Source organism: Microtus ochrogaster, chromosome 5, assembly GCF_000317375.1.
Source record: "Microtus ochrogaster isolate Prairie Vole_2 chromosome 5, MicOch1.0, whole genome shotgun sequence".
NCBI classification, from domain to species: domain Eukaryota; kingdom Metazoa; phylum Chordata; class Mammalia; order Rodentia; family Cricetidae; genus Microtus; species Microtus ochrogaster.
This window is the reverse complement of record NC_022012.1, coordinates 47,453,970-47,481,170: the sequence shown is the minus strand read 5'-3', so window position 1 is coordinate 47,481,170 and position 27,201 is coordinate 47,453,970. Positions and strand designations below refer to the sequence as shown.

At 37.6% G+C, this 27,201-nt stretch overlaps 1 protein-coding gene across 2 annotated transcripts in view; it reads left to right on the top strand.

Annotated features, from left to right (window-relative positions):
- The window catches only part of Ddx10 (DEAD-box helicase 10), a 156,599-nt gene that overhangs the window by 65,210 nt on the left and 64,188 nt on the right, over positions 1 to 27,201 (top strand). The window contains exons 14-15 of one of the 2 annotated variants that reach the window (XM_005347348.3): positions 14,894 to 15,013; positions 18,104 to 18,265. In XM_005347348.3, coding sequence (XP_005347405.1) covers positions 14,894 to 15,013; positions 18,104 to 18,265 — 282 coding nt within the window. Of the gene's footprint in view, positions 1 to 14,890; positions 15,014 to 18,103; positions 18,266 to 27,201 lie in introns of both variants that reach the window. The other variant, XM_013346110.2, reaches the window with a different exon arrangement.

The following is a 27,201-nucleotide window of genomic DNA, read 5'->3' as shown; positions in this document are numbered from 1 at the left end:
TCTCTCCTGCCGTGCGGGTATCCAGCTTTTGATGATAGTCCATCTCTCCTGCCGTGCGGGTATCCAGCTTTTGATGATAGTCCATCTCTCCTGCCATGCAGGTATCCAGCTCAGGCTGGCAGGCTTGATGGCAAAGTGCTTTTAATCTTTTGTCTATTTTCATTGACCTTACTTTGTTTTTTTTCCCCTGATTGTTTTTGTTTTTTAATTTATTTTTTATTTTTATTGAGCTATATATTTTTCTCTGCTCCCCCATTCCTCCTCCTCTCCTTCTGTTCTCTTTCATGGTCCCCATGCTCCCAATTTACTCAGGAGATCTTGTCTTTTACTACTTTCCATGTAGATTAGATTCATGTATGTCTCTCTTAGGGTCCTCATTATTGTCTAGGTTTTCTGGGATTGTGAATTTTGAGCTAGTTTTGTTTTGCTTTATGTCTGAAAGCCACTTATGAATAAGTACATATGATATTTGTCTTTCTGCATCTGGATTATCTCACTCAATGTGATGTTTTCTAGATCCATCCATTTGCCCTCAAATTTCAAGATGCCATTGTCCCCCCCCCCCCCCCCGTTGTGTGGTACTCCATTATGTAAACGGACCACATTTTCCTTATCTATTCTTCAGTCCAGGGGCATTTAGGGTATTTCCAAGGTTCTGGCTATGACAAACAATGTTGCTATGAACATAGTTGAACACATGTCCTTGTGATAGGATTGAGCATCCTTTGAATATATACCCAAAAGTAGTATTGCTGGGTCTTGAGGTAGGTTGTTTTCTAATGTTCTGCGAAATTGCCATACTGATATCCAAAGGAGCTGTACCAGCTTGCACTCCCACCAGCAATGCAGGAGTGTTTTCATTACCCCACATCGTCTTCAGCATAAGTTGTCATCAGAGTTTTTGCTCTTGGCCATTCTTACAGGTGTAAGATGGAATCTCAATAGACTTCAAACTAAAATCAACCAAAAGAGACAAAGAAGGACATTTCATATTAGTCACAGGAAAAATTCATCAAGAGGAAATCTCAATACTGAACATCTATGCCCCAAATACAAGGGCACCCTCATGTATAAAAGAAACACTATTAAAACTTAAATCATACACTAAACCCCACACGCTAATAGTGTGGAGACTTCAACACTCCCCTCACCATTGGACAGGTCAGTCAAACAAAAAAAAATGAACAGAGAAAAAAGGGAACTAACAGATGTTATGACTCAAATGGACTTAACAGACATCTATAGAATATTCCATCCAAACAAAAAAGGATATACCTTCTTAGCAGCTCATGGAACCTTCTCAAAAATTGACCACATACTCGGTAACAAAACAAACCTCAACAAATACAAAATAATTGGAATAACCCCATATATCTTATCAGATCACCATGGTTTAAAACTAGAAATCAACAGCAATACTAATTCCAGAAGGCCCACAAACACATGGAAATTAAACAATGCTCACCTGAGTCATCCATGGGTCAAGGAAGAAATAAAGAGAGAAATTAAAGATTTCCTAAAATTCAATGAAAATGACCACACAACATACCCAAATTTATGAGGAAAGTTCATAGCACTAAACACCTACATAAAGAAGCTGGAAAAATCCCACACTAGTGAATTAACAGAACATTTGAAAACCTTGATTTATCCACAAATTACTTCTACTCAAGGTATGACACTTCTCTTGAGACTGGTTCTGATGCATCATTACTTCCCTTTAGTAAGTTTCCAAAACTTCAGTATTGATGGGATTTCATTTTCTGAAGCAAGCAGATCCCCCCCCCCAATAAAACAAAAATTAATGGAGCCATTTATATTGGGTAGAAAGATACATATGTATATATTTAGACATATGTTCTCTTTAGTAAAAATCTACTCCATCTGTTCACATAGGTTTTGAATGACAGTCTGTAATTGGACAGTTGCCCCATGAATGCATCTTTTTAAGTTTGACCAAAACCAATTTTGTATGTGCAAAATATATTCAATTGTTTTCAGTCCTTCAGTTTAGATATAAATACAGCATTTAAATAGGATCATGCCTTCACCTGTTATAATACAGCATAGCAGACAATACATCATTGTTCCCAGGAGTAATAACCAGATGAGTCTGTGGACTTGATAGTCAGAGATCTGTGCTCTCTCAGCTTCTCAAGCAATGCTTTCTCAATTTCCTTGTTTCTTTGTTTTTCTAATAGATTTTTTTTTCTTGCCACAGCCCTTTTCCCAGTATATTAGACTTGATTCAGTATTGCAAGTTTTCTGCTACCTTTGTTACTCAGGGTCTGCTGGATGAGTAGTATTTATCAGGAGCATTATTTTAGAACATTGCAACCAGCAAGAATTTTTGTTTTAATCATTGCCGTTTTCACATATCAAAGGCACACATTATGTATGTCTTCTTGAGTTCACATAAGATATAATTAATATTTACATTTGTGTGAGTGTGTGTGTGTGTGTGTGTGTGTGTGTGTGTGTGTGTATGTGTGTGTGTAGACCACAAGCCTACGCTATCACTCGGAGCCTGATTCTTGAGACAGGGTCTCTTACTGAACTTTTGCTCACTGATTCTGGTGAACTTGCTTTCATCAGCTGTCGCAGGGATCATCCTGCCTGTGCTTCCCAAGTGCTGGGTTACAGACCCACAGTGGCTTAGAAACATCTTTTATTTAATTTGACAATCTCATACACATGTACAATGTTCTTTGATTTTACCTTTTACCAACTGTTCCTGGAGACTCTCGAACCTCTTTTCCTGCCTTCATGACGTCCCCCCCACCCCCAAGTTCACTGGGTCCAATGAGTGCTGTTGGAGTGCTGATTATTCCTGTTGGCTTGGTCTGGTGTGGATTCCTGAGCACTGTGACCATCGTGTCTGTAGAAGGCAGTATTTCACAGCACCCCCACCATCCCCTAGCACTCTGTCCACCCTCCTTCTGTGATATCCTGAACCTGGGGTGGTAATGATGGTGGTATAAAGGCTTTGTTTAGGACTAAGTACTCAACACCCAGACTCAGCACCTTGATCAGTTTAGTCTCTTTTAACTGTTGTTCGCTGTGGAGAGAAGCTCCTTTGGCCAAGATTGCATGCAGCACTAATTGATGGGTATAAACACAAATATTTAGAACAGTTTGACCACATGTCTATTTAGGAAGTCTACAGTGGTAAATTCCCTTATAGGACCCAGGATCTCATAAACCAACTCACACCCCCCCCCCCCCAACACAAAGAGAAAGAAAATCAGATTCTGGAGATCTGAACTATGATCCTCAGCACTTTACTGATTGAGCTGTCTCACTGGCTGCCTCATTTAAAAAATGATGTGCAAATTTCATATTACTTTTAGCAGAAAACTTGACTTAAACAATCTTTATAAACATTACCCTTTAGTAAGCTAAGGGAACAAGTGCTCAGGTGTGGAAGTAGCCGTCTTTGTCCACTGTCTCTGGTCCCTCTGTCCACTTAGTGAGGGTTATGTGAGCTCTTATTCCTCTGACGTTTAGGTCTTATACCTTAGGCCTTTGTAGAACATTACACTCGTGGTGGCTTTGTTTTGAAGGTAGTTTATGGTGGCTCTGTTTTCATTTTTGCTTGGTTTTAAGATTTGTGACTAAAATATAAATGGACCATAAATATCTGTCCATTATAGTTAACTTGAGGGTATTACATATTATATTAGTCCAAATATACAGAAGAAATTAGGATTGAGCTAGAGAACTATTCAAAGATATATTAGTTTCATATTGTGCTTTATATTATCATCACAAACTTAGCATTAATAACATGTTTAGAGCCTGATAAATGTCTCAGCAGTTAAAACCATTTGCAGTCAAACCTGATGAGCTGAGTTTCATCCTTGTGACCTACAAGGTGGAAGGAGAAAACTGCTCCTACAAGTAGTGGTCATTTGACCTCTGCATATGCATCCTGATGGGTGGTGCACATACATGCACCACACGTGTGCCCCCCCACTACCCCCCTCCCCCCTTTAATGCAGGCAGACACCTATACATGCATACAGTCTCCCTCTCGTTCTCTGTCCCTCTCTCCCTTTCTCTCCCTCCCTTCCCCCCTCACACCCACACAATAAATAGATGAATAAAATGGAGTAATTAAAAACAGCATGTTTAACATTTCATGTTTTCTGTGGCCAGACATTCGAGCATGGGTTAACTGGATCTTCACTCACGATCTTTTGACGAATTTGCTATCAAGCATTTGCCAGCTTACTTTTTCTTTTTGGGGCTCAATTGGCATAGAATGGACTTTTGGTGCTCTTTGGCATCAGTATAACTGAGCATTTTACTGGCCGGTGGCTGCAGGCTACATATTGTGGACTGAATGTCCATATTAGGATATAGCAAGAAAGCCTCTGTCTATAAAGAACATTGAGGATCTTCACAAGGAATTGCATTTCTCATAACCTTACTCTCATAATTCTTATAATTTTGTTGTGTGAGCCTAGCTTTAACAGCTGAGACGTTTCTCCATCCCAGTCTCATATTTATTACCCTAGATATGTGCAAATTAACTTTCTGTTGTTTTAACATCCCTGTATGTAATAGTCTTTTTATTGTTCCAAGATACTACCTTTAGCTGCTAAAGATTGGCTTTTGACATATGAGTTACTCCAACATGGCTGATGATATTAAGTCTGTAGGGGATTCTATATCTCTCACATGCTAGTCAAATAGAGTTCTATGTGGCATAATACAACCACAAGAATATACATATCACTTTAGTTACATAATTAGTGATGTCTTGTAATTATTGACATACTGCATTAAAGAGAATAAAGTTATTAGCTGTATTCACATGTAAGGTAAGGTGATTGCACAAGCTTACTAATAAAAGGCAAAGTTATTGGGGCGTCACCTTTGGCTCTTTTTGTTATAGACAAGATATAAATAAACCTCTAGTGATTAAAGTGGCATATTTCATTGCGTATGAATTGTTTTTATGCCAGGACCAAGCTGTACAATATATTGAAGCATGCTTCTATTTTAACTGGACTTTACACAAGCTGATGAGGAGATCTCCTGACATTGTACCTGTCCTCTAATGGGAGACCTATTCCTATGGCAGTCGGTCCTGCCTCAGCCTGATGTGTCATGCTTTGTCCAAGCCCATGGGAGGCCTGCCACTTTGTGAGTGGAGACTGAGGAGGAGTGGATGTGAAGGGGTAGATGGGAAGTGGGGGGACTGAGAGGAGAGGAGAGGAGGGAGGCGAAACTATGGCCAGTATGTAAAATAAGTGAAAAAGTGTTAATTAAGAAAAGAATAGTAAAAAAAAAAAAAAAGAAAAGAATAGTAATAAGTAAAATTATTTCACTATGAATATTGTAAAACCCTTCCTTAAGTAATAAATATTATATAACTTACTATAATTTTTTTGCAAAACTATTAATTATATTGTAGTTACTTTTGCTGAAAGTAGCAAGCATAATATAGACATCAAAGATATATTTCTAGTTTAAATATAAGTTTCATTTAAAGAATAGTTTTGGAAGAAGATAGTTTCCATATTTACTTGTTCTTAGCAATGTTATATTTTTAGATTTCACAATAACATAATTTTTTGTTTTTTAGACTTGTTTGCGAAGGCACTACGTTTTCTTTCCATGGAATAGTTTCATCTCTTTGATTTCCTCATGTTTAATGCTAGTCTCCCAATTAAAAAATGACTAAATTCTATGTTAGTTGCATTCCTGACTTGTTCTTATATGGAAAGATCTTCATGTTTGTTGATGTTCTTTAACTATAGAAATGACTATTTTATCCTAATGTTTCTTATGTGTAAGCGTGCTGCTGTATTCCTGTTTTTCTTTTATGGAAGTGACTGCATATTTTGCTTTAATGGTCCACAACCAGCTTGCTCATTAATTTTCCTATGGCCGTTGCCTGTAGACTTTGCCTAATATACCAGACACTATTTGTGGAATAGGCAAGAAAATCAATAACTAAGGCTTTAAGACAAATCTAGTTATTTTCCAGGGTTTGTTAAATCATTACACACTGCTACTATGCCTTCGCACTGCTACTATGCTTTTGAAATAAGCTTAATTTTTGCCATGGTGTACCAGCAAACTCCTGTAATTGGTATCATTTACATTCAACAAATAAGCTATCTTTACTTTCAGTTAGCTGTTGTTTTTTCTGAATATCCCTTTTAAAATAGAGTTGTATGTCTCAGAAAGTTGCACTTGAAGGAGGATATTAGTATTTCATAGTTTTTTTTGTGAAATAATAGATGTGTGAGCTCATTACCTGCATTGATTTATAAGTACATTTATGTTATAATCAGCACAGTGATAATTTGGTAGTCTTAGATATTACTCTGTTGTTTGTGCTCTTCAAAAATCTATCCACTAAGTGCATTGTAGCATATTTTAAAAATACAAATGGTAATATCTAAATTGTAACAGTAAAATAGTAGTCATAAATATAACCATTTATTATTTATAAATAGATTTTATAATTCATAAAATTGACTTAAAATGCATAATATATGCTTTTAAAAACAGCCAACAATCAAAATTGTATGCATTTTTTGTGATAATGAATAAATTTAAGAGCACATATTTCTCTGTACTTAAAAAAATAAAGTAAGTCAATTTTTTTCCTTAGTTTGTTATATTTAAAATTAGCAAATTGAAATTCTTTTAAAATATCCATGCACATGCTGATTGCCTAAATCTCATTTGATTATATGATTATATTATCATGGATGTGTTTGTATAATCTCGAGTTACTTTCTACTCATCCATATGTAATATCAAAATTAAATTGTCCTTTAAAATGTGTGTGTTCCCATCTCTATCTGTCCTGTTCCTGATTCTGTTGCTGTAATTAAATAACTATGAACTAAAGATACTTGGGGCAAGAAAGTTTATTTGGCTTAAGTTTCTGGGTTGTGGTCTGTCACTGAGAGATGTAGGGGCAGGAACTCTGGAGGTTTGAAGCTTACTGATCAATCACTCTGGCTAGCTCACAGGCTCATGTTTAGCCAGCTTTCTTCTATAACCTGGACCAAGTGTCAGGGTGGCTGTGTCATTCTATCACAGTGATGTGACACTCAATCACAGAACTGCCTCCTTCTCTGTGAACCTTTATTTCTTCAATTTATTTAGTTATAATTTCATAATTAACTTTTACTATTGGCTGTGTTTAAAGAGCAGCTCACAGGAATTTTAACCCCTTATCAATCATCACTCTCATTAATCCTGGTGGAGAAGACTCTCTGCCTGGACACCACTGCTTCTCCAGAGCTGATGAGAATCACCAAGAGGAGCGAGGAGAGTTGGGGTCAGAGCTGTGGAACAAGGCTTAGCAACAACACTGCAGGGCCAAGGTGCTTCTGATTAGTGGCAATTGCCAATTAGAAAGGTGTAAATACACCAATCGTGACCAAAGCAATGATGCAACACAGGCCACTGAACAGCAGTTGAGATGACATGTTATATATAGTATTTCAACCAGCAAATGCATCACACTAAACAACTGCTAGAATAGAGTCCACAGGGAAATGGGGTTCTGTCATCAGGATGTGTAGAGTTCAGAGCTTGTGTTGCCTTCATTTTTTTTTTTTTAATGCCATGATTCAAACTCTAGCCTCAAGCATTCTATTTACATTCCTAGGCACTCTGGCTTTGTTTCCAGTACAATTTATTTAGTTATAATTTCATAATTAACTTTTACTATTGGCTGTGTTTAAAGAGCAGCTCACAGGAATTTTAACCCCTTATCAATCATCACTCTCAGTAGGAAGATCTCCTATTAAGCTTTGGGAAACCAAAACACAGGCAGAAGGCGGGGATGGAGATTTGAGTTCATGAGCACTGGCCAGAACTTGTGGCACCGTGTAAGACATCATGACATTTTATTCCTCTAGTCAGCCTAGAAGAAAAGAAGCTAAAATTGAAATTCTATTGGAGAGGCAACCAAGGCAGAAAAACAACAAATTCAAAACTGCTCCAGAGTTTGATATGTTTGGACTCCTCTTTAGTTCCTCTTTCTTACTTCCTCTTTACTTCCTCCTCTTTACTTCCACACACACACTCACATGCACACATACATACACACACACACTCACATGCACACATACACACACACACACACTCACATGCACACACAGAGTACTGGGGGGTTGAACCTGGAGTCTTGCACATACTAGAAAGATGCTCTACCACTGAGCTAAACTCCTAACCCTTTTGATACTTTTTAAATTTTAAACTATTTTGAATGTTTTTTTCACAGAACAAGGTTTGATTTTTATTATCTTATAAAGTTCAATATTAGTTGGGCAGTAGTGGCGCATGCCTTAAATATCAGCACTCAGGAGTCAGAAGTAGGATCTCAGGAAGATCTCTGTGAGATCGAGGATAGCCTGGTCTATAGAGTGAGTTCCAGGACAGCCAAAACTACAGAGAGAAACCCTGTCTCAAAAAAAAAAAAAACAAACAAAAAAGCATAATATTTACTTAGCTTTCTGACCTGTATTTGTGCCTTCGACAAAGGTTTTCTGCTCCTCAATAAAAAACAAAAAAGGAGCATTCTCTAGATCCTGTCATGAACACATTTACCACAGGTGGAATCATCCTATACCCTGCTAGCGTTGTTGTTTAGGAAATGTCATGAGGAATTTAGGTCTCAGAGCACAAACTCCTCAAAGTCTGCTTGGACACACACCACATATGGATTTTGGTGCTTTCCCAAGCTTCTTGGAATAAAGATCAACAATTCTGTTACCAGGAGTTCCAGATAGCCATTTTCATTCGTCTGTATTTTAGAGAGACTGATTATGGTTTGTCAAATGCTGGGCCTTGTGAGCATCTCTAGACATTGCTATTGGAGTAGGAATAGCCCCTTTTACACTTTAAAATTTTTTAAGACAGAGTGTGGATAAGTTACGCAGGCTGGCCTTGTGCTTTTGATACTCCTACTTCAGCCTCCCAAATACACGAAGGCCTGGGCCACCATGGCCAGCCGTGAAAACACTTTTATATTCTGGGGAATCTAGTATAGGGCCTGCCATGGTAGTAGAGAGTAAAGATTGTTTTAGTGAAGGAAAAGTTAATGTGGAGCTTAAAAATGAAATCATGCCAGGAGGTGGTGGCGCACGCCTTTAGACCCAGCACTCGGGGGGCAGAGGCAGGTGGATCTCTGTGAGTTTGAGACCAGCCTGGTCTACAAAGTGAGCTCCAGGACAGGCTCCTAAGCTACACAGAGAAACCCTGTCTCAAAAACACAAAAACAAAACAAAAATTAAATTATAAGAATGTAAAAGAAGAGCGCTGCTGCTATCGCCCCCTACCCCACCCCCAGCAAGAGTTATTGGGCAATTGGGATCAGCTTTTCCACTCACAGTGTAATAACCTGGCACTCATGATGCCTGTGTCTAGTTACAAAGCTCCAAATACCACTCTAATGCTTTAACTATTTTAGTATGATTACATCCAGACTAAACTGGTTTCTGTAACAATTTAAGTGAATTAAAGAAAATAGCCTAGTAATGGGTAATTATAGGGCTATGAAAATTCACCTTATATGTTTTAGAATGAAAAGGTAAACAACCATTTAAGAGTGTAAGAGGTAGAGGAAGATGAAGTTAGTTGATCGTGACACACGATCTTAAAATCAGGACATGGGATGAAAACAGGATTAGCTCTAGAGAACAGATTAGGATTTTATCTTAACTATTGGAAGCAGTGAAATATTTAAGGAATTATATAGGCTGAACCTCTATAAAGAATGTTTTTTAAATCAGGAAATTTATGGTTAATTTTTAACAGGAAATCGATGAGAAGATAGAGAAAAATAAGGTGAAGTAATTTGAGTAAAATTTTGGTGTTGGAATGTGACTGACAGAAAAGGGAAATATAAATTGTACTGGTAATATATTGGAAGTTACTTTTATTAAAACATTTAAGTTAAGATAATAGAAATGCTTACATGAGAATTTAATAGGTTAGGCAGTGCCACACCTAGGCAGGTGGTCCTAGGCTTGTAAGAAAGCAGTCTGAGTAAGCCAGTCAGTAAGCAGCCTGCCTCTTAGTCTTTGCTTCAGTTCCTGCTCAGGCTCCCAAGTTGGTTTTGGTTAGTGTTTTACCACACCAATAGAAAACATACTAGGCTACCTGCTGAAATTAGTACTGAAAAGAATAGCACTGAAACTGGAGATATACCTCAGTGGGTAAAGTGCCTGCTCTGCACCCACAAGGTCCTGATTTTGGACCTCCTAGAATCCACATAGAAGCCATGTATATAGTGTGTGGGGGGGGTGTCTACCTATAAATTTCAGTGCAGGATGGAAGGGGGGCTAGGCAGATCTTGGGGCTTTCTGGCTATGCTCCAAAGAGGTGAGCTCCAAGTTCACCGAGAGACCCTGCCTCATAGAAATAAGATGGAGAGTGACAGTGATATAAGTCAACCTCTCACCTCCAGATGGGAATTTGCTGGCGAGCTCACCCTCATCCCTACATATACATGCATGTGCAGATATGTACACATGCACACACCTACCCATTCACACCCTCTCTTAAAACCAATTTTGAAAAATGCCACCAATGAACTTAAATGGTGTTTAAGTTCACATAGTAGTACACATGTCTTAGTGTTTTCCTGTAAGTTTAAAGATCTCTCCTTTTTGTAAGATAAGATCTTGCATTTGGGCACTTACTGTGCTTGTGATTCAATAGTTAATGTTCAGTAATTATTATATCATTATCAGTTAGGCTCTTAGAAACCCAAGAGACCACTAAGCTTGCACTGTTGGATCTCAACTGTGTGCTCTGATAGAGCGATAATTTGGATCTTCCCTGCCCTCCAAAAGTAAATGTGGTAAAGGCTTGATTCTTAGAGTATTGCTCTCAGTAGGTAGTGGTTCCTTTAAGTAAAGAGGTAGGGGTTAGTGTGAATTTCTTTGCTTTAGGTCATTGAGGTCATGACATTGAAGGGAGTAATGCCACCCAGACCCTTTCCTCTTTATCTTTTAGCTTCTTGATCATGGAAAGAATGGCCTTGCCCTCATTAAGTGTTTTGTCTTGTCCAAAGCATTCAGGCCAGCATCTTGGACTGAAAATTTTTATAAAATTGTGTGCCCAAATAGACTTTTTCTCTGTGTTGGTTATCTCACTTGAAATCTAACGGACACAGATGCCTTGTGTTGTGTAGTCAGTAGTACACTTTGAGTGAGTGAATGTTAGCGGCAAGTCAGCAGCTAGGGTAATAGAAGCCTCTTCTCAGCAATATTGGCACTTCTGTTGCTTTTTTCAGCGGCTTTCTTAAAATGTTTTGTTTAATAAAGGGAATCTTTTTTTTTTTTGAGAGGGAAGAAAATAGAGCAAGCATTGCCCCTTTTAGAAACCAAGAGACCATTCAGTGGCAAAAACAAATACCCCCACTTTTTAACCCCATAAAGTCAGTGGTTTCATGAGCCATACCAGTGTCACTGGAGTGCACTGCTTCTCTTTCTGACTTCATTCCATTCTGTCTGTTCTTGGCATTAGGAATGTGTGCTCTGATGTTCTCTTTCTGTTCATAAGGACTGGATTCTTGTATTTACTAAGAGTATTTTTAAATATTCAGAGAAGTTGCAGATATATTATTAGATACAAATATACCCGTTACCTGATAAACCATCTACAATATTTCCTTTATCATGTTGCCATCTATTGAACACACTTTTGAGTACATTCCCAATGTCATTGCATTTTTCCATATGTTTCAGACTGCATAGTATTAGCTGGTTTTCAATATTTGTTGACAGTATCTTTTGAAGAATAAATTCTCATACCATACAAGGAAATGACAAATTAGAATTACAAACATTTGATAGTTTTTCTCAAATATATCCTTATGTAGCTCAAACTTTTATCAAAGTAGTAGGAAATACCATCACCCTGGAAAGTTTGTTCATACTACTTCCTAATACTTTTAGTTTATTAATTATGGTTATATGTATGTTGATACAATAATTATATCAGTTGATCTTTCTGAGTTTTTCTATCATTGCAAGAAAGTTGATTGCAGAAAATAGGGCAATCCAGAAATCTCTCACCATAAAGCTACAAAGATTTACTAGAAGTTAATAATGAAGTTGCAGATTCTAGTGATAGTTGGAAGAGGCCTCTGGCAAAGCGTTGTGAGGAAAAGTGTGTGGGAATTCTGAGTAGGCTGAAGGAAGCGGGACTTAATTACTTCCCGTGTTTGTAGTGCTTTTACACTCACCTTATCTGTGTAAAGAAGTTGCCATTGCTTTAGTGTCTTTCAGTTTAGTTTTTCTTCCATCTCATCGCTCCCTGAAGTAAGATAGGAAATGAGGATGCTAATATTTACAGAGAAGATACATATTTATTTTAGAGGTAGTGGTAGAGAGTGGGAGGAGTAAGCACAGTAGGTAAAGCCTTCATGCCACCAGTTATAAATGTCCATAGAGTTACAGGAAGGGCTGGAGAATAGTGTTTGTCCCTAAGAAAAAATAATTTGAAAAATCTTTTTTGGTACCAAAAAATCTTGTTTGGTAGATTGTAGTATAAATCTTAATATCTATCTGATAAATCTTCTCATAAGCCATATATGAATTAAATGTTAGTAACTTACTAAACATAAATTGACTTTTTGTGAGAGAAGTAATATAATTAAATACTATAGATTGCACAAATCAAGAATAAGAAATATAAAGTGTTATTAGCAATACATATATAACAGAAGCATTAGTGTCAACGTACTTGTACTTAAATCATAATTTTATTGTATGCATTATCTGACTTACATTAACTTAGCTAGGATTCTTTTGCTGTGATAAGCACCATAACCATAAACAACATGGGGAAGAAACATGTAGTCCAGGGAAGGCAGGGCAGGAACTCAAGGCAGGAGCCTAGAAGCAGAACTGTTGCAGAGGCCATGGAGGAACATTGCTTGCTGGCTTTCGCATGGCTTGCCCATCCTGCTTTCTTATAGCACCCAGTGTCATCAGTCCAGTGGTGGCATCACCCAGTGACCTTGACCCTCACACTTCAATTTTGAATCAACAAAGTGTGCCACAGACTTGTCTATAGGTCAGTCTTAGGAAGGCATTTTCTCAATTGAAAGACTCTTCTCAGATGATTGTAGATTGTGTGAAGTTATCATAAAACTATCCAAGATAATAAAACATGAAAAAATATCTAAAAATATATTAATAATGTATTTTAAACTGTCTTAATAAGTTGGTTGTTTTTAATTTAGGGTATTTAATTTTAATTTATTCAACATTGACGGTATCTACTTAAGTATATTATCATAATGTCATAGTTGTGCATCTTCCCCAAACCTGATGATTCTTATTTTATTCCTCTTTTTTCCTTTGCTGAGTGCTTCACTGTAGTACAGAAGTGAAAGCTAAGAAGCCCACAGTCTAGTATACTGTGAAGTAATCCTGTATCAAATTGACATGAACTTATTACACAGCATGTTTACTTTTATTTATTGCTTAACCTTCGCACAATCTGTGAGGAAGTAATAGGATATTAGTATCCTCAATTTATAGAGGATAGTTAATCTTCACATGGTTCATAATTGCAGAGTTTACCACAAATTTTCTTGACTACTATGTCAAAGACTCATTTAAATTATTTTTAGTGTTTTAAACTCTATGAATGTGTGTGTATGTACAATTATGTGCTGGTGCCCTCGGAGTTCAAAGGCTTCAGTCCTGTGGAGCTGAAGTTAGAGTCAGTTGTGAGCCTCCTTACATGGGTGTTGGAACTGAACTCTGGCCCTGTAGAAGAGCAGATTCATTCTTAACTGCTGAGCAAACTCAAGTCTTACGTCAAAGACTTCTTTTTCTGTCTATTCCTGTAATGGGAGCTGCACTGCATTAGTCAAGTACTGGCCTTAGTTCATGGAGAATTACCCAACATTTTCAAAAGCATCATTTATTTACTGTTACTCATCACAGAAGCCATGCCGTGGTCTCTCACATTCCTTTCCTCAGTGACTCACTCAGTGTCCACTAGTATAAGTAAGCAGTAGTGTTGAATTTTTAGTATGATGCTATGGTGGTCTGTTAAAGTACTATTAATTCATTTTGTCTTTGGACTCAATTTGTCGTAGGATATTTTCCTGCATTCATAGCATAAATTATTTTTTAAATCTATGCACATTGGTGTTTTACCTGCATATGTTTCTGTATGAGGGTTGTTTGATTCCTTTGAACTGGAATTACAGACAGTTGTGAGCTGCCATGTGGGTGTTGGGATTTGAACCCAGGTCCTCTGGAAGAGCAGCCAGTGCTCTTTACTGCTGAGCCATCTCTCCAGCCCCTAGAATAAATTCTTATAGCTGATAGAAGAATATTGAATTGTAAACACTGTATTAGTAATTTTGTTCTAAGTTTATATATTTCTAGTCTAGACATTTAAATTTGAATTTGTTAATTTAGTAATATTTTATGCTTTACCTAGGAAACAGCGTCATCTTATGACTGTTTCTTGCTTTATCCTGATGTTTCTGGTGCTTCAGCATTTTTTTCTTTTTCGAGACAGGGTTTTTCTGTAGCTTTGGTGCCTGTCCTGGAACTAGCTCATGTAGACCAGGCTGGCCTTGAACTCCCAGTGCTGTGATTAAAGGCATGCGCCACCACCGCCCGGCTACTTCAGCATTTTAAATAGCACAGTTTTAGCAATAGAGCAAAATAAAGGGTTTCGCCTAGTGCCTGTCTTGTTCACATGTAAAGCCCCGTTAGTCTTGAGGGAGCTGTTAGTTAAAATGCCAGTAGTTCAGTTTCTGGGCAGTGTTTTAGGTGCTTGTGATTACCAATGAGAATAAAATGTATAGTCATGTTTGGAAAATTTATTGCTATATTGCAACCACTTTTCTAAGTCTTTTTTTTTCTTCCTTAAGCAGAAAAAGGAACCTTCTAAATCCAGTGTCAAGAAAAAATTAACCAAAGTTGCAGAAGCAAAAAAAGTAATGAAGAGAAATTTTAAAGTGAATAAGAAAATAACATTTACTGATGAAGGGGAGGTAAGATTCTGTAAATGTGTTACTTCTCAACTGTGTCTTAGGGATTATGGAGCTGGCTTTCCTGCTGACTGGCCATTTATTATTTGAGAAAAAAAATATCTCCGGAGCACGCTGGCCACTTCTTTTCCCTCTTCTTGTAGGCCTTTTATCAGCTGTGCGATGTGGGCAAGGGTTTTCGTATGCAGTAAACTGAAGTCCTTCCTGATGATACCAGCAGTGAGATGCTGTTAAATTCCATTCTTTATGGGGCAGATTTTCTCATCAATATTCATCAGAGTGTTTCCTGGGAACAAGCACAAGAATACTAACACAGCTACTTAGATGCTCTCATCTTAGCATGACTGTAAACTGCCCGATTTGCACTTCCCTCAGATGTGCTGTGTGTGCATGTTCATCGCAGGACTGGCCATGGAGGGAATTCTCTGCCTTCTACCTAGATTTCAGATGTAGGTGCCTCTGTCTCGTATTTCCTTTATCTGTGCCAGATTCTAAATGTATACATCTATGTTATTCTCAAAGAGATCATCATTTTAAGAATTACTGTTTTGTTTTCAAATGGTCAAGTAAACCTAGGACATCAAGTAAATTGCCCAAAGGATGAAAACTAATTCCTGGCATAGCAAGGTCTTTAGAATTTCATTTCATGACCCCATTCTCACCAGCACAAGTTTCCTGACCATTCTAAAATATCACACAGTACTGTTAAAATCTCATTGCTTTTCGCCTTCTTCCTTTCTGGAAATATTATTATTATTGTTGTTGCTGCTGCTGTTGTTGTTGTTATTATTATAACCTCACAGTCTTATTTGATGATTTTAACTTTCTTTTGTACGTATCTACAGAGAAAGGTATTTTGTTTGCTGTTGGATTCCTAGCATGGGGCATAGAACTTAACATGTATTAAACTCAGAATAATTTTTAGTAATCTGTTACTACAGTAAAATATAATCTTTTCATATTGATTAAAGAACCACACCATATATTTCATCATTATGGAAATGTTGCTGAAATAGCCTCTATCTACGGGGTTTATTTTCCTTTTTCATTTTGAATTTAAAGAATTTGTTGTTATTTGGGGCAGAGGAATGAGCTGAAAAAGAACAAGTAGCAGTGTGGTTCAGAGTTGCCAGAAGCAGAAGATGAAGCCAATAGAAATGAAGCAAAATATTCGTCATAAAACCACTGTAGAGAACTATGTACCCAAGAAGTGAGCTAAAGGAGAGTGCAGTCATGTCTAAAGCCCCTATAAAATTAGTGCTCTTACCCTAATGAGCTTTCTGTGCTACAGAGTTCAGCTGCACAGATTACAGTAATTAACTCCAAGATGATTATAAATCTCTTAATTGTACAATGTTGTAATGTATACTTGTTACTAAGAGGAACTGTTTGTGGCTATGCATGATACTGAAACTTCTGAGCCTCTAAAAGATGGGCTGTGATTTGTTTAGCCCACAGAAAGGTATATTAATTTCCCTCTGTGAGTCAACTTGGATGAGATATCTGGGTATTGGTGTTATCTCTTCACCATGGATCCCTTTCACAACGTTGGAGCCCAGTGATTACTGACATAGTTTGTCATGCAGTTCCTTTGCCACCGTCATTGGCTGCCAAAAGAATAAGATTATGGAAATCTTACCTTGAAGAACGGTGTCAGTACCAAGGATGTATGAGTGGCTGTGAGATGTTTATCTGAGAATTTATGTTTGTCTGACAATTATTTAGCATACTTTCAAGTTAGAAGTATAGGTTTTAGATGCTCTGGCAGCCAGTTTTTAATTTAAAACTATTAAGTTAAGGGAATGACTTTGTCTGAATTGTTTAGAGCTTGTACTTTATAGTGTGAGACAAAGGAAATTATTGAGTTGCCTCTTTTTTTTCTTTTTTTTAGATCTAGAAGGGGCACAAGTGTCCAGAGCATAATAAATTTACTTAGCATGACACACTAAACTAGTGAAAAATTCCGAACACTCAGCCAAGTCTCCTTTTGGATCCATTTGCTTGTCACTTTGTTCTTATCCATAAATTACTGTGTGGAATTATGAGCAGTCTCTGAAACCCAAGCCAGGTTTCTCCTTTAGAGTTAGTTATTCCACTCTGTAATATTACTTGATATATGCATGACTCATTGGTGAGTTTTAATTATCACATATTGTTATGGTCTCTGAGGATGATTGAGAAAACTATGTAACAGGTACTCATATGATGTGGGCGTGATTTCTTTTTAATCTGTTGCTTTCATTGGTTAATTAATAAAAAAAACTGCCTAGGCCCATTTGATAGGCCAACCCTTAGGTGGGTGGAGTAAACAGAACAAAATGCTGGGAAAAAGAAAGCTGAGTCAGTGAGTCGCCATGATTCTCCCACTCCAGACAGACACAGGTTAAGATCTTCCCTGGTAAGCCACCTCGTGGGCTACATAGATTATTAGAAATGGGTTAGATCAATATGTAAGAGCTAGCCAATAAGAGCCTAAAACTAGTGGGCCAGGCAATGTTTAAAAGAATACAGATTCCATGTAATTATTTCGGGTATAAAGCTAGCCATGCGGGCGGCTGGGTGCCAGGAACTTTGGGTAAAACTAACTGGGAGCCAAGCGGCAGAAAGCAGCCCCACCGCTCCTCTTATTACAACACTCATAAGGATATTAGATTTACTAAAAGAAACAGGAATGTAGAACAACGCATTTTGATGAGCTGTGTTAGAGGCTTATACTAGGTACCTGGGTGTAGCTCAAAAGAGATACAGTGTCACCCAGTTTTCTGCTCTGTGCGATGGTTTTGAGCTTAGTTGCAGGAGGACAGAGAATTAACAGCTGTTTTTGGGAAGTGTTTTTATTCTTTAATCACTTTGTTCGAATACTTGTGTGAAATCGTTTTTAATCATGTGCTCACAGTATAATGGCAGTATTGCTTGGGCTGTGAAGGCTTTTTCTATGGCATCTTTCTTTAATTATGAAGTTGATGAGAAAGTTTAAGAAATAACGCATTTAGGGTGGGCCATATGCCTCATTTTAAATGGATACTCAGAAGCAGTTTGTTTCTGTAGACATCCTGTCCATTGTATCCTATTCTTAACTTTTCCTGTCTTTAGCTGGTTCAGCAGTGGCCACAGATTCAGAAATCTGCTTCAAAAGATGTGGAGGAAGAAGATGATACTGGTGGTATCAACTTAGACAAAGCAAAGGAAAGGCTTCAGGAAGAGGACAAATTCGACAAAGAAGAATATAGGAAGAAAATTAAAGCAAAGCATCGGGTAAGCTTCATTTTGAATTACAGCTGAGTCCCTAATATGTCTAGCTTCTCTTTCATTGAAGTGCATTGTTAGCATGGCTTTGGTCATTGTTCTCACCGACGCTTTCTTTGTGGCTGATTAGGCCCTGTATTTGTTCCCTTTGTTCTTCTGGAGACTGTAATACTGAGTTGCCACTGAAATCAGCTTTTGTTTATGTGACTCAGATAGTATTACTGTGTTTTAAAGGTACAGTTTGTGTGCTAATTAGTAATGTCCTTATCAATCATGGGCCACATAGTTGAGGGTGGTTACTTAAGGTTGTATTGTATGGTTATGTTCTAGCCCTCCTGGTTTGTGAATGTACTGTATGATGTGCGACAACAATGAAATCATCGACGCTTGACTGTATAATTGAAATTCTTAGTTTGAGATAATTGGTGTTTCACATGTAATTGTAGGAAGTACGACAGAGACATCCCATGTTCTCCATTTCTAGGATTTCATTATTCCCAGAACATTTTAATAAGTGAAACCAGATACAGCCCTTTGGGATTGTTGTTTTGCATTTAAGATTATTTCCTAAAAATTCACCAAATTGGTGTATATAAAGGCATTTTCTTTGAAAGATGTTTAAAAGATTTATATTTATTTTATGTGTGTATTTGCTTGAATGTATGTATGTACACCACATGTATGAGTAGTTACTGAATTGGCCAGAAGGGGGCATCAGATACCCTGGAGCCCTGGAGCTAAGTTACTGTTGTGAGTTGCCAATTGGGTGCTGGAAACCAAATCTGTGTCCTTTGAAGGAGTACCAAATTGAACCATTTCCAGCCCTCTTTATTATCTTTTTCATACTGAGTATTTCTCTATTGTTTTGATGGACTTGGGCTTGTTTCATTAATCACTCACCGAAGGACATTGGTATTGTTTCCAGACTTAGTTTATTAGCTAAATTTCTTTTCATACTGATTGCTTGATTGTATATTTCTATATATATAAGGTTCTGGTGACTTAAAGTTCAGTTCTCTGTTATTTTTGTGGGGGGAAATAGGTATTACTTTTCTGTCATACAATGTAATTCCCCCAAAGTGGGATTAACCACTAGATTAATGAGTCAATTAATGAGATAAAGCATATGTTAATTTTAAAGTATCTTTTTGAAGCATGCCTCTAAAGCAGTGAATGACTTCAGAATGGTACAATATAGTATTTGAGAATCCTTGGCATATTATTAAATTTTATATTCAAAACCTCTTATACCTTTGGATAGGAATATTACTGATATAACCTTGAAAAGGATTCTTGTAGATTTTTTTGCTTCTTTTTTATACCTTGTAACTATTTAATGGTCTAGATCATATTCTCCTCTTATAAAGATTAAGATTTTTAAAGACTTAATGCATCTTTACGGTATCATTTGACAGAACCAAAGAGAAAGTGTATATTGAAGATTATGGCTTCAAATATGGAAATGAGTATTGCTGAAGCATTTTAGGCTGTGGGACACAAATAGAAGTGTAATGATTGAGGTTGGGTATTTGTGTTATTGAGAGAAATAAATATTTCTTGGATTGCTTCCTTTAGTACAGTATGGGAATTGAAATTTGACATTATTTGTTAAGATCTTTAGAAGTGCTAAGAGTATCAACAGCTTCTTTGCCCTAGTTTAGTTTACAGTCTGCTCTGAGTGTTTATGTAGGGGTTAGATTGAGTATAAAGAATGTTTTACACTTTAGTACTTGGAAATTATAATTAATTATAAAAGAAATGTGAAGAATTTATATAAAACAAGATTTTCCTTCTCTTTTCTCCCACATATGACAACTGTCTATAGAATGTCAACGCTAAAACTTTTAGAGAGTAAATTTAAACTGGACTATTTATCCATGTGTTCACATTTTAGAATGTGCAGGTAGAACACTGAGAATACATGATGCTCCGCCCTCAGGGAAACGGTTTGAGTGATAGTTAGCTGTGAACACGTTTGCATTGAACAAAATGTCTTTTTCCATTTTTTTTTCTTTTTCAATGAGTGATATAACCACACGGTCTTGAAATCAGATGATGAAAATGACCAAATACCCTGCCCTCACTGTTCTTCTATCCTGGTAGCTGCTTACCTTAGTTACCTTTGTCTTGTTGAGACAAGGGCTCACCAGTTCTGCAGGCTGACCTACAACTTGCTGTGTAGTCCAGTGTTGCCTTCAGCTCCTTATTCCTCTGCGTCAGCCTCTTGAGTACAGACACTGCTGCATTGCATCGGCAGGCAGGCTGCTGTACCTTTCAGTGCACCTCTATTAAGCAAGGTATTAGATAGTCAAATATATGTTTTAAATATTTTTATTCATTTTTATTAAATATGAGAATGTTAAACACTAAAGGTTGAGTAAAATTTGAAAAGAAAAACCACCATGAATATGGGGTATGACTGGATAAAATTTTATGTGGGAGGAAGAAACACCATGAAACTGATCACATGCTTCTGCATTTGGCTTATTTATAAATAGATGTCACTTGTGAGCTTCATGAGTTCCTGAATTTTTAAATGCATGTTTAAAATATTTCAGGATGATATAATTTCATGTTAAAAAAATTCCTTAAGTGAGTTTAGTCTAAATGATTTAGTAGTGCTTCTTATTAGGAATTAATGGCTGCTTTTGGGGTCTGAGAGGAGGCTCGACAGTTTAGAACACTTGCTGCTCTTTCAGAGAAACGAGTTTGATTCCCAGAACCAAGAACCCTCTTGGTGGCTCACAATCATCTGTAACTCTTCCAAAAATACCTGCTGCCTCTGCTTGCACAAAGCATGCACATGACGACACTCACATTCAGCCAAAAACCTCACATTTTAAATAAACAAACACACAAACAAATAAATTTAAGAAAATGTATAGTGCATGTTTTGAATGTCCTCAACCATTGTTCCAGTTATTCATTCTCTGTTCTAATACACCTGTCTTTGACTCATGCTTTTGTCTACTAACCACTGGAAGCTATAAAATTCCGTCTGTGACAGAGGTATTGATCCTTTAAAAAAAGGGGTTTAGAATACTGAGATATAAAGGTCTTTTCATTTAATTCTTTTGTAACTTAAGTTTTGTTATATTTTTATATTTTAATTTGTATTTAAAAATTAAAAAGAAAGGCTACTTTGTGTGTATTTATATATACATATATATACACACACACACATACATGTGTGAACCATGTGTACAGTGCTGGTGGAGGCCAGAAACCTGCATTGGATTTTCTGGAACTGGAGTTTCAGATGTTTGTGAGCCTTTGTGTTGGTGCTGGTAACTGAATTGAGGTTCTTTGGAAAATCATCAGTTGCCCTTAACAACTGAACTATCTCTCCAGTCCCCAATTGTATTTTGATATGAATAATTCTACATATTTAGAGGCACAGTGTGATGTTTTGTTGTATGTATGCATTGTAGAATGATTAACTTTGGCTAATATATCAATCCCTTCAACTTATTATTCTTTGTGGTATAAACATTTAGAATCCTTACTTATAGAACTTTATTTTTTTTTGCCATAGCCACCACTCTATGCAAAAAATTCCTAGAACTTATTATGTCTGAATGAAATTTTGTGTCTTTTGACTAAGAGACTTCCCTTGCTATGTTTTATGTTTCTGTCTTATGTTTTATGTTTAGTTTTTTTTATTCCACACCAGTGATACTGTTTTTCTGTGCATGCCTAACTCACTCATCCTAATGTCTACAGATTGTCTACATCATAATGTCTACAGATAGATTGTCACAAATGGCATACTGTCCTGCTTCTTGAAGGTTGAATAGTTTTCTATTCTTTACACACATTAAAAAATCCATTCATTCATTGATGTCACATTATATGAGTATCAAGATTTTAATTTTTTATTATGGGTAAAAGACTTGTAGAATGATGGTATCATTGAGAGTAGAGTAGCACTGCTTCTGTGTAGAAGCATAAGTGACACCAGCCTTTTTGTGCCTTCTGTAACTGTTTAGGTTATATTTTATTTTATTTTATTTTATTTTATGAGCCTTCACTGAAATTTTAAACACTGTTTCATTTCTGAGACTTACTGGTAGCTGTGGTCAACAGCTATAGAACATCTTGAAATGTTCATCAGAATAAAGATATAGCAAATGTTATACTCTGACACAGAGACAAGGATTTTGTGATACCAGCCAAAGTTGTTCTTACTGTAATGGGCTGGACATTTGCTCTATGCTCTGATGCCATTTTAGCTCTGCAAAATTACTTGTGTTTTCCTTGATCTCTGCTGTTACAGCTGGTGATATAGAGAAATGACCTCAAAGAAGGCCTCGTTTTCATGGAGTTCTCTGTGAAAGCTTTATTCATTTTAGATTGTGATTTAAAGAGGATGGTCATGTCAGGAAATGGTTCTGGTGCAAGTCTGACTCTCTTTCCACTTAGTTATGGACATTAGACAAATAGGGAAGAATTAAAGGGACATTTTAGAAAATCTGATTTGTTGTTGATACAGAAATGATTTGATATAGAATCTGAGTGGCTTCATTTTAAACCATATGTAATAAGACAAGTAGAGAGGCTGTAATAAACCATCTTAGAAATTGTACCAAGATTAGTAACAGTAGCAAGCGGCAGTTCCTTAACTGGGCTCTGTATTAATGCTATCTATCTATCTATCTATCTATCTATCTATCTATCTATCTATCTATCTATCTATCTATCTATCTATGCTCACAGTTAACTTCTGAAATACGAGGGCCAGCCTCCTTCTAGAGTATAAAATTAAGACATAGAAGGGTCAAGTAATGTGTACAGGTTTCTACTTCTTAACAAATGGAGCCTTTATTAAGGTCCCTGCTACTCTCTTTGCCTCGAACTGTTTAGCTCAAACCATGACACATTGTCTTACACAGCAGGGCAGTTCTGAAGCAAAATAAAAATGTAGTAAGTGATAGAAGTGGGCCTTGGTTTTGGAAAAGCAATGGTGACAAATGCTAGAAGCCATATTTCCAAAGAGGTATAATTAATCTCAAATAAATTCAAAGACAAAATAGACATTGTAGTTAGTCACACAGTTTAGGGCCCCAGGTTAGTACTTTTTCCTAAATGATCATTGCATAACAATGTATGTACTAGTATTAGGGTCTAGTTTTCAGTGACTGTTGCCAATTAAAAGTCTAGGCAATACTGGAGACTACAAGCCTGCTGACATAGTTATAAAAACTTTTTCTAAGGTTAGAAATTTCATCATGAGAGCAAGGGACCACTAAGCATTTGGTATTTAACAGGCATGAGTGAGGCTTATTTACATAAGAAAATTCTCTTTTAGTTCATCAGTTCTGAGTGTTTGAGGTACTTTTTTGTCTTCCATTTTTATTTGCTGTTTTATAAAGTAAAAGTATTATAAATGCGCTGCGGTAGTTGTGTGATAGCTGGAGACTGGAGTTGAGGAGCAGAGAGCAGAGGTTTCTATTTTGCTCATTTCTCTATATCCAGAACCCACCGTAAGGGCTGGCTCATAGCAGCTCAGTAAAGCTTTAAGCCTTTAACCATGAAGGGAGTGCTTTGTATGCATGCTCTTGTTCCTATTATTCCAGACTTCTGTGTAGAGCCCTGTCCTCTTCATGTTGTGTAGACAAAGAGCCATGGAATATGTATACACTCAAGAACCTTGGTTCTGGGGTCCCGAGAGGGGCACAGATTTATAGGGTTTTTTGTTCTTAGAGAACAGGTTATCTTCGTAAAGTTTCCTAACCACTCCTGAACATTCTTTCTTTCTTAAATTGAAAATAGATTCTTCTCTCATACAGTACATCCGACCACAGTTTCCCCTCTCTCCACTCCTCCTAACTCTCCACCACCTTTTTTCTTCCCCAGATCCACCCCCCGCCCTGCTTCCTCCACAGAAAAGAACAGGCCAAGAGATGACAGCTACTGAGGACAGGACAATATACAGTAAGACAAGGTAGCCCAATAGGGGAAAAAGAGATACACCCACTCCCACTGTTAGGAGTCTCGCAAAAACACCAAGCTAACAGCCGTAATATACACAGAGGACCTGGTGTAGAACCACGCAAGCTCCTTGCTTGCCCCTTCAGTCTCTGTGAGTCCACATGTGTCCAGCTTAGATGATTCAGTGGGGGGGGGGCTTGATGGAGATTTATACTCTGTCTAAATCTTGATTTAGACTCTGTCCGCAAGCTGTCTAGTTGTGGGTCTCTGTACCCACTCCAAGTGTGGCCAGAGGAAGTCATTCTGATGATGACTGGACTAGGCACTGATAGCCAAGTCTCTGGGCCCTCAAGGCATGTAGGTCATGGCTCTCTCTCATTCTGTGGGTCTCAAGTAAAACAAACATTAGTTGGCCACACCCACAAATTCTGTGACACTCTTGCCCCAGCACATCTTCCAGACAGGACATACTGTAGGTGGAGGATTTTGTGGCTGTATTAGTGTCCAGGTTTTTCTTTTTGTAGCCTGCAGAGTACCTTCTCATGCCAAAAAGATTAGAGTGTAGGGATGAAGGCTCTATGCAGGGACCAGCTCGACCTCTCTATGTCCGTGGCAGTGACCCCACCCTGCAGACACTGTTTTAGTGTCAGCCTGGGTTGTTTAGGGATCTCCATGGGACCTCCTTGGCTAACAACTTAACCCAATGTAACCAAGTTCCACACTGGAAACTTGCCTGTTCCAAAGATGGCCAGTTTAGATCTAGCTTCCAGTACTAGGAGTCCTCACTAGGGTCACATAGATTCCTGGACGTTTCCACTGCACTGGCTTTAACCCCTCACCCTCCAATGCTCCCCGGTTCCAGCTATCTCTTTGTACACTTTTCCCTGCCCACTTGATCCCTCCTGCTCTTGTCACCACCCCACCCACAGTCCACCTGCAGAATATGTTTCCGCTTTCCAGGGAGAGCCATGATTCCCCCCCCCCCCCAGCCCTCTATCTACCTATCCTCTTTGGATTTGTGGGTTATAACTTTATTATCATTTACCTAACCACTAATATCCATTTGTAAGTGAATTCTATACCATATTTTGTCTTTCTGGGTCTGTGTTACCTCACTCAGGATAATTTCTTTTTCTGGTTCCCACCCCTGCAAATTTCATGTCTTTTTTTAAACCTCTGAGAAACACTCCCTTGTGTAAATATACCTCCTCTCTTTCCTTCCCTTTCCCTCTCCTCCCCTCCCCTCCCCTTTCCCCCCTTCCTTTCCTTTTTTGTTTTTTTCCAGACAGGGTTTCTCTTTAACAGCCCTAGCTGTCCTAGAACTTGCTCTTTAGACCAGCTGGCCTTGCACTCACAGAGATCTGCCTGATGGTGGGCCGTGGTGGCCTTTAATCCCAACACTCTGGAGGCAGAGGTAGGAGGATCTCTGTGAGTTCAAGGCCAGCCTCCTCTAGGAGAGCTAGTTCCAGGACAGGCTCTAAAGCTACAGTGAAACAAAATAAAAAAGATCTCAAAGTAGTTTTGATTTGCATTTCCCTGATGGCTAAGGAGGCTGAACATTTTCTTAAGTGTTTCTCAGCCATTTGAGATTCCTCTATTGAGAATTCTGTTTAGATCTGTGTCCCAGTTTTTTTTAATTGTATTGTTTGGTTTTTTAATGTCTAGTTTCTTGAGTTTTTTTTTTTTATATATTTTAGATATTAGCCCTCTATTGGATGTGGAGTTGGTTAAAATCTTTCCCCATTCTTCAGGTTGCTGTTTGGTCCTATTGACAGTGTCCTTTGCCTTATAGAAGCTTTTCAGTTTCTTGAAGTCTCATTTATTGTTGATTTTGGTGCCTGAGTTATTGGTGTTCTGATCATAAAGTGTGCTCATGTGTTGAACATACTTTCACTGAGCTGGGTTCTCCCTCACCCCCTCGAAAAAGAGGTGACTGCAATGGTGAGGTGACAGTAGATACCCCTTCTGGTCCCGTGCGGTAGCTGGGAGCTCTGTTCTGCACCAAACTGTCAGGGTTGACTGATATCCATTCAGATGGTTTGTGCTTTCTTCATGTGCTGGAAAACGAGATTCATTTCTAAATCTCAAAATCCCTGTATATGACCAGAGAGTGAAACAAGCATGATGCCTTGCCCTGACTGCTGACCGAATCCATGTTTCATGGTTCCTGCTTTTTATGCAAGGTGAGGGCCCAGAGTTTCTGAGATGTCAAAGAGGGATAGTAGTTATCAAGTGAGTATTTTGTACCTTGAATTGTGATTTTCTGTTTTCTTCTTCTTGTGAATTTTACTTTTATTATTGAATTTCATGCCTTCCTTTTACTTAATCACTTGTAGCATGGCAGAACTAAAGATAAAATTCTTTTTTCATGGTATAAAATGGTTTTTGGTATCAGTATGTTCTCAAAAACGACATTAAAAGGTAATTTATTAAACTATATAACCTACATTAAATTAAGGGAGACCTCAGTTATTGAATATAATACAGTTGAGTATCATTTGTACCTAGTCTAGCCGTTTGTCTTTGGTGTCATCACAGGAAAGAGAACAGGCACTTCTCGTGTCCATTTCCCAGTCCTGGATTACTGTCATTCTAATTCCTGTCCTGCTCTTCAGTTTGAAGCCCATTTCCTTTTTCTAGAATGCTGATAGCTTTTTATGATAGAGGAGCTCCAGGCAGGAGACTAGCAGAATGTGAGTGATACAAAGGATGCAAAGTTTTCTAATAAGTTATTTTAAATTGTTTTTTCTTTGTTTTGCCCACATATTGAAGGATAATTATTCTTTAGTGTGTACCTCACACCCCCTCACATGCTCTCTCATGTCTTGGCCTTATGACTTCACTTTCATTTCTATGGATCTCTTTTCTATCTGATGTCAGTAGAGGAAAATGTCAAAAGAAATACTGGGTTTGCATGTACATTGAATTTTATTTATTTATTTATTTATTTATTTATTTTTTGGTTTTTTTTCGAGACAGGGTTTCTCTGTGGCTTTGGAGCCTGTCCTGGAACT